Source organism: Opisthocomus hoazin, chromosome 26 (assembly GCF_030867145.1).
Source record: "Opisthocomus hoazin isolate bOpiHoa1 chromosome 26, bOpiHoa1.hap1, whole genome shotgun sequence".
NCBI classification, from domain to species: domain Eukaryota; kingdom Metazoa; phylum Chordata; class Aves; order Opisthocomiformes; family Opisthocomidae; genus Opisthocomus; species Opisthocomus hoazin.
The window spans coordinates 3,868,534-3,883,651 of record NC_134439.1 but is presented as its reverse complement, the minus strand read 5'-3'; the positions used below and the strand labels follow the sequence as shown (position 1 = coordinate 3,883,651).

The 15,118-nt window shown below is 48.7% G+C and overlaps 1 protein-coding gene across 11 annotated transcripts in view; it reads right to left on the bottom strand.

The window, feature by feature from the left end:
- The window catches only part of TANC2 (tetratricopeptide repeat, ankyrin repeat and coiled-coil containing 2), a 261,577-nt gene that overhangs the window by 21,784 nt on the left and 224,675 nt on the right, over positions 1-15,118 (bottom strand). For all 11 annotated transcript variants that reach the window (XM_075443400.1, XM_075443403.1, XM_075443404.1 and 8 more), the window contains 4 exons: positions 10,623-10,745; positions 9,084-9,320; positions 7,127-7,312; positions 4,904-4,997 (listed from right to left, as the gene is read on the bottom strand). In XM_075443400.1, coding sequence (XP_075299515.1) covers positions 4,904-4,997; positions 7,127-7,312; positions 9,084-9,320; positions 10,623-10,745 — 640 coding nt within the window. The remainder of the gene's footprint in view (positions 1-4,903; positions 4,998-7,126; positions 7,313-9,083; positions 9,321-10,622; positions 10,746-15,118) is intronic.

Below are 15,118 nucleotides of genomic sequence, written 5' to 3'. Positions count from 1 at the left end.
CCTCTCCTTGACTCACTCCACCACAACTACGAGAGAGGAAGTGAGGGATCAAGCTGGAGGCACTCACAGATCGCTGCCAGCCACTGGGTGTCAGTCAGATTTGTGGCTTCTCTCTGTCCGAACAAGCACTGAGCAGCATAATGCAGATGGAACACTTTTATTTTTAATATCCCACTTTAGCCTGTAGATCTTTGAAACCAGAGAAACAATTGGAAAGCAAAAACGGTATGAGGATGTTCACCCGTCCTCCAAGAAAAACGCTAATTCTGGGCTTTGCTTCTGGCCAGGACTGATCCTACCAGCCAGGGTCTTTGTGCAGAGCCACAATTATCCCTCATTTCCAGTATTACAGATGCTCACAGTATTAAAGGGGGGTAGAAATAACACCTGACAGATCTTCCCCTGGCAAAATGCGCTCTAACGCAGGAAGTATGGTCAGCTTAGAAAAGACGCATTGAATCTGAAGATAGTTCCAAGGGCAGGACCTGCCTTTGACTCGTCTTTGGTGTTAAATTTAGACTTTTTGGTTCCTCCCTCCTCTCCCTAACTCTCTGTGCACTTCAGCACAGCTCCTCCGGCTTGGTGCTTTGCTGCTTCTAGTAGGAGTTTGAGCAGAAGGTGGGAGTCTATTTCTAACTGACGTAGCTTCTTTTTTCTTTGAAGTACATTTCTGTGGGATGGCTGATTACGAGGTGTTGATGGGTTTCCAACTGCAACACTGTTAATGTTGGGGGATTTAATTAATTCTCTATTCTGTTCCACATTATGGTTGAGTTTTCTTCTCTCGGGGTTGAGAGACACCAAGAGTTAAAAGAAAAATCATCTTGCTGCCACAAGCAGAACATACTGCAAAATCTATAATCAGATCCATGTGGGTTTTCAACGCAAGCTACAAATATAGAAGGAGGACTGCGTGTAATGTGCACGGCAGAGGGATCGGCATGCAGGGCTTTTGGGTTCTATTTCTAAATCTGCCTGCACTTGAAATGTTGCAGGTTAATTTGACGTATTTCACGTCAAAATGACTTACGTTTGCAACAATGAAAATCCTGTAAATCACCTAAGTGTTTGGTGTTCACCATCAAATGTTCTTTGGAAAAAACTTTACTAAAACAGGATGATTCGATCCACGGCCACACCCTTCTCCACCCTGCCTTGCAATGGGCTTCACATGGATTGACGCCTTTTCCCTACTCTGTTCCTCAGGGTCAAAGCAACTGGCGCGGGTATACAGCTCCAGCCTGTCCTCTGCAGCTCCAACTCACGGGAAGCTCAAAAGTTTCTCTGCTGCTGAGCAGTCAGACCTTGCTGCTTCAGGAAGGTCCCCTGCTGATGGCCTGGAGCTGCTGCCTGCTGCTGAGAGGAACCTGTCCAAGCTCACCTCATTTAATGTACAGATACGTAAGCACCTATTCTCAGCAACGCAGAACGTCTCTGAGGGGAGAAAGGAGCTCAGTCCAGCTGGGCCCTAGGAGACCAACTCACCAAGGCACACCCAGACTTCATCTGTGCCTGTGCTCTGAACAGAAGGTTGGACCAGATAACCCCTGTGGTCCCTCCAACTGCAGTGAGCTGGACAGTATCTGCTGCTGCTGCTCTGGATGCAGGTGCCTCACCCCTCTATCTCCAGCCTTCCAACCAAAGCGGCTGTTGGCATCCTCAAGCTCCAGCTCCACCACTGGTTCCCTCAAGCCCAGAGCACTACCCTGTGGCATCAGCTGGTGTCCAACTCTCCAAGCCCAAGAGCTCAATTAAACTACTTCAGGAAAAATCCTAGAAGTACCTGCTTATTTAAGCCTTTTAGCACTCCTTAAATGGATTTATCAACCAGTTTCTGACATCACCAGTGTGCCTTGCAACGGCCATTACTCTCCCAAAAACCTGCAACACACGGTAAAGGTGCCTGTGTGTTTAAAGGAGACTGGAAAAGCCAAGGAAAGGTGATGAGAGGAAATGAGAGAAATGGAAATGGTTTTGTTTGAAGTTTTACTGTCTGCCAGAGAGCTCCTGTTGCCCAGCACGAAGAAGGCGAGTCCACCAAGCCCAGCCAAGGAGCAGCAACCAGGATCCTGGCCTGGAAAACAGGCACGTTCATTTTGCAGCTTTTCCATGAGGATGCAGTGCCAGGAGAACAACTCACCGTGGAATAACAAAGTCTTGGCATAAACGCCATAAAACAGTTGCCGCGTTTCTCAGAACATGGCTCAAAAAAAACATGAGACAAGCTTCAGGCGTGGACGTGCCTCGCTCCGTCAGCGAGCAACGTCAGACAAGCCACAGTCTCCAACACCAGGGATCTGCAATGGCACATTCAGCCTCTGCTGTTGTGCAGAGCACGTCTGATTTCTTAGAGAAAAAACAACTTTTATCTGGAGAAGGAATCATGAAATTGCTCCTATACGGCACGTGTATCTGCTTCACAGCCTGGCAGCAAGGCAAATGCAGCTTGAGGGAGCCGTTCTTTGCACCTCCAGCTCTGATGGGAGTTATTAGAAGTGACTCAGACACTTTTGTGCTGGGTTTTGATATTAGTCTCGTCCCAGGGGGAAATATTCCATCTGGAGTTGGCCATAGTGTGCTGTCAGCAATCCCTAAACTTCTGATGTAACCTGGCACTGCCCTTTGGATGATATCAGGCTGATATCACGGAGCCAGGCAGTCAGCTCTGCTCTGCGGAAGACTGGACACATAGCAACAAGTATCAAAAAACAGACAAGACGTGATGCGGATTTTTAGAGCAGATTGCTATTTTTAGGTGGAAACCAGCATTTCTCTTGAAATTTTTCTAAACTTGCTATTTACTTTTGGGAAAATAATAATAATAAAACAAGATGAAAGGGAGCCTTGCGATCCATTTAAACTTGTCCTGCCTGTGACAGGACAGAAGACTGCTGAATCTGGTGGCTGGCTTGGTTTTGCTCATTTTCCCATCCTACCCACCATCAGTTTTAATGGGATAAATGGATATTCCCTTGAGATGGCTCACCAATTCGTGTGTGATTTGCGAATCACAAATCCTCATTCCCAACTATCCCAGTTACTCAGAAACCCATCTCAGACAGAGAAAATCCCAGACGTCTGTTGAATCCCAGACGTCTGTTGAGTCCAGCTTTTGGTGCTGTTGTAGGCAGAGGTATGGGAAGGGGGACAACAGAGATGGAAAAGGCTTCTGCTGAAGAGTCCTCAAGCAACAGGCAGGCTGGGCACGGCAGAGCCGCCCAGGGAAGAGGAAAGAGAAGGGCTGGACGCTGTCAGCAAGAAGAGTGTGGTGCTCAGCTTTCAGACTGGAGAGCACGGCTGAGCAGGAGAGGACGGTGTGACCTGTGAAGGTAGAGCTCTGGTGACGGGCTGAGTAGACACCAGTTCAGAAAACACCTATGGCTTTACATCACGCTTTGCCAGATTCATCCAGACAACCCAGGACTACCTTAACTCCAGGAGCTCACCTGCAGTACCTAATGCCGCCCACGAGGTTACATTGCAGGGAGATATTTTAGTGGCTTTGGATCAAACTCTGAAGGCATCTGGATCACCATCCTAATTACAAGAAAGCCCTCAGGACCCAAACATCAGAGAACATTTTGGATGAGCTGACTCTGGCCCCATCACCACTGTGAACTGTGAGCTCACCGGTACCAGAGCTGCTGTCCTATTACCAATACTCCATCATTTAATTTGACTAATTCCATATTCAATTTCCTTTTTCTCTCATGACACCCTAGGGGCACTTTTAAATTGCTTATTTGTGTACGTTGCCCTTATTTCTGTTAATAATGCCCTTGCTACTCCCTTCTGTCCCTGTGGGTGCAGAAGCCGACTCCTTCCCTGATGCCCTGGAGTGGCCCGGAGCAGCCCAGCCACGCGCCCGGCTCCTGCTGGGACAGCTCATCCCTCCATCCTCCGCCTTCTAAAGCTCAAGGGCAATACTTTCCGACAGACTCCTGTCATCACAAGGCCCTAATAAGGCTCCATTTTCAAATGTACAGCGTACAAACCAGCTCAGAAGATAACCCTGCCTTTTTTTCTCCCCCTTCTAACCAGAAACAACCTGACCAAACACCAAGCCACCCGCCAGCCACTGTCTGTACCCTTGGATTGTGTCACTTCTAAACAAAGCTGACAGAATCAAAATCAGCGCTCCGTTACCCAGACAGGAACATTACCTTGGTGTATTAACTTGACAGGAACATTACCAGCGATGCAAGTAGATTAGTGAGTCGAGTACAAAAGACAGTGGACAATATTTGAGGTCACTGGAGCTAAAAGCTAACAACTCCAAATTTGAATTCCTCAAAAACCAGAGATGACCGTGAGATTCACGCCTGTGAAGAGGCAGGGGTGAATGGTGGCTTTTGTTTTGGTAGAAGTTAGGAAAGCAGGGCTTCTGTATTCTACCCATCAATACAAAAATGTAGTATTGCACAAAAGGACGTTCGTTTAATTACCAGGTGCTAAATAACGGGAGGTTTTCAGAAAATCAATGGATAATTTAACAGTTGTGGTGCTGCATGTAACGGGGAAACGGAGAGAGAATCAGGGAGATGCTTTTGGTAGGTATTCCACATATCAAGAGGCAAAGAGCGGCGCTTTGTGTCCACCCCATTCCCACGAGATGTGTCAGGGGTATCAGCGGCCTCGCCGTCAGAGACGCTGCGTGCCTGCGCCCTCCTGAAACATGCCAGGGGCTGCAGAAGCTCGGGATTTTCAAAGGCCAAACTTCTTTGTTTGACTTAAGCTGAGCACAACCTCCACCCCGGCACCTGTGAACCACCCAAAATCAAATCAGAGGAACTAATTCTTCTGCCATCATCAAAACCATGCGAGGGGTCAGGGATGCACCAGGCGACAAGGAGCCCACAGACAGAAACATGCAAGGAGAAGCCACAGTGTCTGCAGTAATCACCTGTCTCTCCCCAGAGGCTGTCAAAGCTGTTGATCTGTGCTCGCTCCACCTCCTCTTCGTCTTTTTCTGGAAGATCGAGCAGGTAGGAGACAATCTAAAACAAAATGACATGTCAGCTCACGAACCTGGATGCGTTATACAGAAACTGCTGACATCTTAACACGAGCTGCTCTGAATACGCAGAGGGAAAGAAACAGTCTCTGCCTGGCACCCCGAGCTCGAGTAAATATTCTTCCAGAGATCAATCACTGAACCCGCTGCCCTGTACAAGCCAAAAAACCACCCATTGCCTTGATACCACGGCACATGGTGAGCTTTTGTAGCGTCAGGTCCTTACAACCGTGTCTGTCCGGCTGCCGACGACCCGGTGTGCGCAGAGGATGCGCCTTCGTCTGCGGCTGCAGCTGCCGTAACCAGCGAGGGAACGCCGCTGCGACCACCGGTATCGGCTCGCAGCTGGCAGGGTGCAAGGGGCACAATCGTCCCCTTTGACTGCTGGGGAAACTGAGGCATGGAGATGCGACCTAACGGTGCAGTTACAGTCGTTAGCCTCTCCACCAGCTTCAGCTCCAGCCAAGACGAAGCTACTTCCAGCCACTGTCAGCTCCTTTCTAGCAAACACCGTTTTTAAGCTGACTGTTACAGAGATTTCCACTGTTTTTCTTCCAGCTGTGGATGCTTGAAACCCCAGAGAAGCAAACGAACTTCTTTAAAGGGTAAATTAAAGGATTTAATTGACTGAAAACTGGCAGAAAATTTCAGCATTTGGATCATATAATGCGAGAAAGCAAGAGGCTAAGAAGAAAATGGAGATCTTACATTAGTGACTAAAGGACAAAAACCTTTTTCTAGGAGAAACAGTTATCTGCCGAGGTCTAGGCTACCACAGCATTTTCTGAGTACTGGGAGGAAGCTGTGCCCACTGGGCACAGACTGGGAGAGGCACCCGAGCAGGGATTTGGGTGACAAGCACTGTTTCTCCGTGTCCCGCCAGTGACGCTCGAGTGCTAAACGGGACACGGGGAATGCCAGCGGCACAGGGGGAGCAGGAAACCCAGGAGAGCGTCGACGTGCAAGGCGCTGCTGAAGCGATGCCCACGGTACTTCCACAGCAGATGCCTCGTGTGCGTGTTCCCGCCGGGATGGGAGGGCACGGAGCTCAGCGTAACAACCCCCGTGTGCCTCCGGCTGTCTGCCCCCATGGGTGCCGTGCTGCTAATGGGCCTCGTGTTGCCTGACCGAGGGGTAAAGCTAAGTCTGGTATGGTTACACAAGGGTCTAACCACAGCAAGGACTCCAGCGTGGCTCCACCTGTGACTAAGGTCACTTTATAAACATGCTAAACATTTGTTTTATCACCAGAGAAAAACAGCAAAGTAACCACCAGCTTGCACCTCCTATGACTGCAAGCACCTCAAACCAGGGGCTTGGAGCATCTTCTCTAAGCAGGCATTACCTTTTCTGGTACGACAGAAATATCAAACAATTCCAAAACTCCTTTCTGCACATTATAAAGGTGACCAGTATCATCTAGGGGGAAATTCCCGTTTCAAAAGTTCTGTGCTCTGTAACAAATTATGTCCTTGACAAGCAGATATTTAGGGTTTTGAAGGCACATCTGCTTCTAATTGGTTCAACTCACAGTCACTTAGCTAATAAGAATTTCCCAGCTTTCTTTAATTAGCTCCTCTGATCTGAGCACAGTACCTATGTTTTCAGGGATTATGCTTACCAAAAGCAAAATCAAAACTCCAGTAAATGAGAGGAGCTCAATTCAGCAAAGAAATCAACCAATGCAAAAATCCTCAACGACTGCTTCTCGGCCGGAGGACACACATCATTTTCCACATCGCAAATCCTCGTCGGCACGATACGAGCGACATCCTCAGCCCTCCTCTGCCGCCAACACACTGTCCAAACCTACGTGGTCTCACGCTCCCCTAACAGCGCGGGGGGAGAGGCGTAAGCACCACACCGTTTATCCACCCTTGCTTCAAGGTTTCTGCCAACAGCTTCAAGCCTTGTTACGCTTCCTCTCTTGGCCGCCCGCCCAGCCCACAGGGTTTGCCAAGGGATCTGTGAACCCCGCTGCCTGGGCTGGGAAGGGGAGCAAGAGCAGAGGTGCAGACCAAGCCCCTCTTAGCTCCAGGTTTTGGCCAGGAAGCGTCGTCAGCCCATGGTTTCCCCCCCCTGCAGAGGCAGCGATGCGGGGCTGGGTCTCACCTCGGTGTAGCCCATGCTGGCCGCGGCGATCAGTGCCTGCTGGATGGCGTGGCTCTTCTTGAAGACTCCCTGCTGCTGCCCAGCCATGCTCCAGTCGCACTGGATCAGGAACTTCACCACCTCCAAGTGTCCCCTGAGAGCGGCGTGAACCAGAGCGCACTGACCGTTTTTGTCCAAATGATCCACCTTGGAAAGAGAAGACAAAATACAATCAAGCCAAATCACGGGCAAAACGTCTTCATTTCTTCGGAGTTTCCAGCCCCGGTTTCAGAATAATGCCACATGTGCAAAAAGTGCATTTTTCTGGTAAACTATCCCATCCACAACCAGGAAACAAGCATTCCCAAAGCAACTCTGCCCCAAGCTTGGCCACAAGTGTTTGCTTTGGGTAAGTTACCATTCTTTTTAGCTTTCTTCACTTTTCTTCAGACTCAAAGGCTGCAAAAGCCTTTTTCCCTTTGTGTCCTGAAGTCCAGCAATCGCAGACTGAAATCACACACACTAATGTCATCCCCTTTATCCAAATCCACCAGAGAAAAACCAGCTTGTTTTCCAGGCACCACTTCTCTGGAGAGAGACAGAAGTGCCTCCGCCTGCAGCCGAACGCGCGAAGGCGAACCCGACGCAGGCAGCAGGACACAGGACACAGAGATCGTGATGGCAGCCTCCCAGGAACTGCTCTGGTCGGCTTTTCAGGACAGGGCACGGCGTTCACTCGATGCCTGGATACATCAGCTGGGAGTTCTGGGTCCTGTCCCGACACCAGTCACTGGGAGAAAACGGGACAGGCAGAGCAGCTACCGCCCTCCCGCCGGTTAACCCCGCGCTGCTCTGCAACGTATTGTGTCTCATTTCTCATATTATGAGAAATAATTAGTAAATTGATATATTCTACTAATATTAATTATAGTTATATAATACCTATGAGAAATATTTCTCCTATTCTAAACCTTTAACATTAATAACATATTAGTATTTCTCATTTCTCAACTTCCACAGCAATCAGTGTCGTGGCTTTCTGTGCCAGAATCAAGCGTCTCAGCCTTCAAACTAAACCCAGCTGGTTTCGGGGTGTTTTTTGTATTTTTTGGGTTTTTGGGGTTTCCTCAAGGCAGTTAGGGATACTCCAGGCAAGCTATGAGTGGCAAGACTTTGGCATTGCATTTTGTAGCCCCAATATTCCTGTCCTCAGGGAGGGAACGCTGTTTCTCACCAGCACGTCCGGGAGCTGCCCACCTCTCTCAAACTACCTCAACCAAACCAGAATTCTTTTTTTCCTTCCTATTGTCCTCGCATCGTTACAGACAACACAGCAAGATCGAAATGGGTCCTTCAGTCATCTCGACTTTCATACCAGAACTACACAACCCCATATTTTGCTTTTTGAACTGAAGCTAAACATATAGAGAAACCACAAATTGTTTCCAGGAGGCTCAACTTCAAAAACCCACAACGTTTTCTTCTTTAACAAAATATTTGAACTTGACTCATTATATACAATTAAAGCTCCGAATGCTCACCACAAAGCTAAACAAAGGGCACTTTTCAGGACAAGTCAGAGGGAAGTTTTTGGAAAATGTGTCTCCAGGAGATATTTAAAGAACGTCGCGTGCTGCAGAAGCACCGCTGCCACGTTAACCTCGCGAGGTTCAAGGACTTCTCCGGAGCACCCCTGGGCAGGCTCTCAGCGCAGCGTGGCAACGCAGTTCCTACCTCAGACCTGGATTCCCGACTGCTCTCTACAGACTCTCAGGGGTTCTTTAGCTTTGGTGTCAATGCAAGGGTTTCAAAGCTACCACGTTTTAGCAGAAAGCCAACCCCCCGCAGCAGCATCCTGGCCTCATCTGTGGCAGATACTCTTTAGCGAGCGTTACGTACCCTGCCTGCAGCTTGTGCTCTGCCTTGCACAAACGTGGAGCAGCCTAAAGCAGCTTTTAGAGGAACGCGGTCACTTTACCTTGGCCCGTTTCTTGCACAGCAGCACGACGATACTCAGAAACCCAGCAGCAGCCGCGTAGCCAAGGGGGGTGAGGCCACTTTCCGAAGCGGCATCTACGTTGGCCCCAAACTCCAAGAGCAAAGCCACCATCTCGGTGTAACCCAGGTGAGATTGGACACACAAAATGGGAGCGTTGTTCAGAACTTCCGTCCGATAATTCACGTTCGCACCTCCTAAAATCAGCAGCCGACTGACCTGCGCAGGGAAAGAGGAGCTCCTGTCAGCTGAGCTTTATGGAGAGACATCAGTTTATTGCCAGGGCAACAACAGAATTTAAAGCAAGGCCCTCTACACATTTCCAAGCAAACAGTGAAGGGCGTAAGACGCTGAGTAAAAACACTTGCCAAGCATACGGTTCCATTTTAGGTAGCAGGAACAGTTTAATCTTTCCCCTGACTGGCTGGTAAGTGGTTGGAAGGGTACAGCCCCACTCTGCTTCAGAACAAAGTCACTACAGCCACGCTGCAGCAGCTGGGGACTCCACATCTCTCCTACGAGGATGGGAAATGCAAACACACAGCTGGAGAGAATAACTTTATTGACTGTCCTTCCCGTGGGATCCTCTCCAGGGCTGGCTTTGGTTATCCTACCGCACGGCCCGGTTTGCACGGTTCCCTCTGCGCTTGGCAGCGGTGGAAATTTAGGCTGGATATAAGGAAGAAATTCTTTACAATGAGGGTGGTGAAACACTGGAACGGGTTGCCCAGAGAGGTAGTGGAGGCTCCATCCCTGGAAACATTCAAGACCAGGTTGGACAGGGCTCTGAGCAACCTGATCTCGTTAGCGGTGTCCCTGCTCGGTGCAGGGGGGGTTGGACTAGATGACCTCTGGGGGTCCCTTCCAACCCAAAACTTTCTATGATTCTATGATGCTGGAGAGAGTGGTAAGGAAGGGACACGAGGACAGGCACCGGGCTCATCTCGCCTGTACGGGAAGGAGCTGGGGCAAGCACCTGCCCAGACGAAGGACAACCCGAAATCTGTATCAGTGCTTGAAATCCTTTCTGCTGTAGCTACGAAGTCACCTAAGCTACCGCATTCATCCTTAGCAATGCAAACGGGCACCAGCCGTCTGAACTGGCACGTGCTGCCATGTTTGGCGTCGCCTCCGAGTGCGTGCCCGCCTGAGCCAGAGCCCTTTAGAGGGCTGCAAATTCCAGCACCAGTTGTCACATCCCACGTCTTTGGGGGGGCAAAAAACGCAAGCGAACCATTGTGCACAGGCGCAAACTCGCTATTCACTCACTGCAATGAAAATGAGATCCCTGGTGGAAACAGAAGGGTTGAGGGATCATCCCATGGGGTACCAAAATCCTAACGGAACGGGACGGCCTCTCCCCAGCGCAATGCATGCCCAGCAAGCTGCTCAGGGCTGCCCGGGGAGGACCACGGCCACGGGCAGGCACTGCAGCCCGCACTCTGCGTGTGGCTCCTGCGCATCGCTGGGAGCTTCTCGTGCGAGTGCCCAACCTCCCCAGCTCCCCTCCCTCTCCAATACCTTTATGTTTGGGGTGTAGAGATTTCTCAGAGATGCCAAAGCCATTGAAAGACCTTCAGTGCTGTAGGAGATCCAAAGCCCTTGCAGGATGGAGGAAGATACCCCAACTTTTTTACTCAGCCCCTGAAAAAGAAAAGATGACTTAGATGCAAGCTTACAAATACACTCAATTACACTGGGCAGATCCTCCTTGGTCTTTGGACTTCAAAGAGCTTCAAGACACTAACAACTATACACAAGACAGCTTGTCACCTCCGACCTTTGCAGGGAATTAGTAAGCTTGGAGGAAATAACTTAAAAAGGTACTGCAGCCATTCCCAAGGTCTAAGAAAGGCAGATTAAACTGTGAGCAACCTGAATCCATTCAACACCCTCAGAAAATGTCATGCTAAGGAGCACAGCACGCTTCTTCCTTTTCTTTTTTAATAAAGTACACATTATTTTGGCAGAACTGATTCACAAAGTTTCCGTATTATTCACGCAGTTAAGCTAGATGACAGTATCCGACTGCGGTGAGATAAGCTAAGAAAGTCTCAACCACGGCCTAGAGCGGCATTCCTGTATCTCACACCGAACTGTCTCCAGCCCCTACGGCTGGCATCCGTGATCAGGCTACACGTAACGTACAGAACATCTGGCATCTTCCTCCAACATGAGCTGGCAGAGCACAGAGCTGTTGAGCCGGTTTCCCCCCATCCTATCGAAGGGGCAATCACTGCTCTGCAGCCAACAGATGGGAGCGAACAGCTGGATCCAAGCGGAGAGGAACGGGTTTGCAACTCCAGCAACGAGCTTCGCCGCGTGCTGGGCTCCGCTGTGGGATGCAGGCACGCCCCGCCTGCCGCTGCTTTGCTATCGATGCATCATTAAAGCCTGCTGTTTCCACGGAAACCGGACAGACATCTTTAAATCTGCTTTGATATGCAAACCCCGATTTCTCTTCCCATGCACGCCGTGCGGTCATTTCTATCCATGCAAAGCAGCGGGATCACGTTGCAGTTTGTAAGGCTTTCGTACGGCAGTCTGACTCATCTAGAGTACTGTGTCCAGTTCTGGGCTCCCCAGTTCAAGAAAGATGAGGAGCTACTGGAGAGAGTCCAGCGGAGGGCTATGAGGATGATGAGGGGACTGGAACATCTCCCCTACGAGGAGAGGCTGAGGGAGCTGGGCTTGTTCAGCCTGAAGAAGAGAAGGCTGCAAGGGGACCTAATAAATGCTTACAAATATCTGAAGGGTGGGTGTCAGGAGGATGGGGCCAAGCTCTTTTCAGTGGTGCCCAGTGACAGGACAAGGGGCAACGGGCACAAACTGAAGCAGAGGAAGCTCCAGCTGAACCCGAGGAAGAACTTCTTCCCTCTGAGGGTGACGGAGCCCTGGCCCAGGCTGCCCGGGGAGGCTGTGGAGTCTCCTTCTCTGGAGATATTCCAGCCCCGCCTGGCCGCGGTGCTGTGCAGCCTGCTCTGGGTGACCCTGCTTGGGCAGGGGGTTGGGCTGGGTGACCCACAGAGGTCCCTTCCAACCTGTCCTATTCTGTGATTCTGTGATTCTGTGACACGGACAGTGTGGGGCGGTGGGAAGCAAACCAGCAGCAAAAGGTGGGATTTATTTCCTCTAAAAGAAGACATCTACAGTGCAGGAATCATCATCTGAGTCCGCCGCTGGACTCAGCTGCAGACCTCCAATACCTACGTGCGAAAGATATTCTGAAGCATCGCACCAGCCATCAACAGATCTGTCACTTGAAACGGTTTTACCATAAAAAGAAGGAACAGATTCGACAAGCTCTTATAAATAACTAACTCCGTGTGCTTGTTTCCTTCAGAATTCAGGGAGCTAAACACAGAAAAATATCTGCTTGTGTTCAGAGGCAGAAAAAGAGCTCAGGAATTTTAGCCGACATTAAACGCTGCTTTTGAAATGACACAATACAGGGCATTAGAGGTCAATATTAAATTTGAGTGAACTCAGTGTGGTAGAATTGGACAAATGGAAAAAAATTTTATAATAGACAGTTAAGATAATTTTAAAATAGTTCTAATACTCTCAAAACCATAAATAAGCTGTTTGAGTCACCATCAGGACCGGGGGAAAGAGTATGTATTTTCAAAATAGCCATCTGAAGATAATCACAGACGCTATAAAAATCTTAACCACTGTATTAGAACATCTATACTTAGATACGAGTGCAAGGCATAAAAGATGACATTTATCCGTTAAAGAATAAATACATTCAACACCATTATCATCCAGTTGCTGAAACAAAACTGCACTACTACTCGTTTTACAGATCGCAGCTTCCTTTCCTACTTCGCTTTTCTGCCCAGAACTGTAACGCAGGTTGAATCCTTCAGCGAGAGCAAATCCCAGCCCGACACAACATCAAACTGAAATACCAGGAGTGGTTCCCGCTTCGCTGGGACCACCGGACGCAGCACCATGGCGTGGCCTGACCACGCACCTTTCATTTGAATGAGTCTGGCAACCCCAAGCAACCCCACTTTTCAAACCGGCTCGCCTTTTTTGTCCCTCACTCTTGTCTGCAGCTGTCAGCATCCTTAATTTCTAACTTCTCGCCTCCTCTGCTATTTGGCCACCGGCACCTTCAACACAAGATCTTCATGAGGCTGCTTTGCAAGGAGTATCAGACACCTTAACACGCCCGGAGCTGTCACAGTGAGTGTTTCTGCCTGTACTTGTCACTACATTCTCAATCTGGGGACGAGAGACACCCATTTCTGGATTACTGACATTTGAGCTAACTAATTTCACATGAAATTAAAGACTTCTCTTTGGTTGATTTGGAAAACATACGTCAGCCTGAAGCTTGGGTCTTCTTGTATCTTTACTGCACATTTCTCTTCTTGCCCTTTCATTCCACGCCAGGCTTTCCAAGCTGGGTTTCCATATGCTCCTGTTAAGACTGGTAATTGCTTTAAAAGACTAAAACATTTGTACTTTTTTTTCCCTCCTAACTGTTTGAGGATGTTTGGGTTTGAAAAAGCAAACCAGCAGATCTCAGCCATCAAGCAAAGGAGGGAGCATGAAAGCTTTACACCGATCCTTCAGGCCACCGCCTTGCGACTGCGCGTCACTGGTTTTTTACACCTGGAAATTCCAAGTGTCCCATCCGTACCTTGCACAAGGTACCGGTGCGTTCGAACCAGTATGGACTGGGGAAGAACAAACATGTTTTCTGCACTGTTTAATCCAAGTCTGTCTCTATACCTAGCTCTCAGTACTCCCCGGCTGGACAACATGCTTCAGGCCCTGTTCCAATCCTCTCCTGGCTTCACGACGGCTAAATAAAATGGAATGACAACGGCTTCAGGCCTCCACAAATACCTTCAAAATTAGGATTTTTGTGTCTGCGGAAAGCTGCTGCCGTAACATGATACTTCTGGAAAAAACACACTGAACTGATGACCTGACATGCTCCCTACTTGGCAGAGAATCCACACCATGCTGGTAACGGCTTCAGCAAGAGATCGGACAGAACGAAAAGCTTCAATGGGAAAAAAGTGCTGGTCTAGAACCAAATACAGTCAGTAACAACAGGAAAAGGAGTCTGTGTACGCACTCTCAGAAATGTTTTCTTAAAAGAACGCTCAAGATCTTAAACACGGTCTGCAACATCCCAGCTCAGTGCCTCCTTCAAAAACTGACGCAGCTCTTGTTTCACTCCGTAAACACTCACAAATCCTTAGTAAACACTTGTTAAGAAAAGGAATAAAAATAAACCTATTCAAGGAAAAGCAACAGACCAAGTTTTAAAGTGTTTCTAATCCAGCTAATCCAAACCCTTTCAAAACTTCATAGTACTTCTACATCACATACTGCTACGCTTATCAGTCACCGAGACATACTCTTCTTGCCGCAGCGTTGCAAACCCAGGGATTTTGCCGAGTGATCAGAAACAGAAGGCTGTACTGACATTTTTCATATGCTAATTGGCATTTTCTACTATTGTAAATATTGCTCAATTAAATCTGGAATCTACAGGCAACCTGTCCACTTGATGCAAGTTGTCATTTGTTTAGAGCCTGAAACCCTGTTATCTGTTTCTACCGGGGAAGTGTGAAACGAAGATTTGGAACCAGATTTAGATGTAAATGGCAGCTGAACAGTAAACTCACTGCTGAATTTGGCCTTGGGAATGTAACTCAAAATTTGAAAATTATACTCTGATCGGGTAACGCGCCGATCTGGGGCTCTTCCCTTTGGCTCCAGCCATCGCTGTCCCAAACAAGGGGACTTTGCTACCGCACTTGATGGTGAATTCAGCACGGGGAACTCAGTGAGGACTGACAGCAGACACAAACTATCTGTTTGCTCTAGAAATACAGCGGTGCTCAAGTTCTGAGGTCTATAAAATCACATACAGATCAGACAAAAAATATAGCCTGATTTTTACCGGTGTTAAGCACCCACAGATCCTAATACTTCCAATAAATTCTGTATTTCCCGTGACCTTACAAATCCACTCTCCCATTTCCATC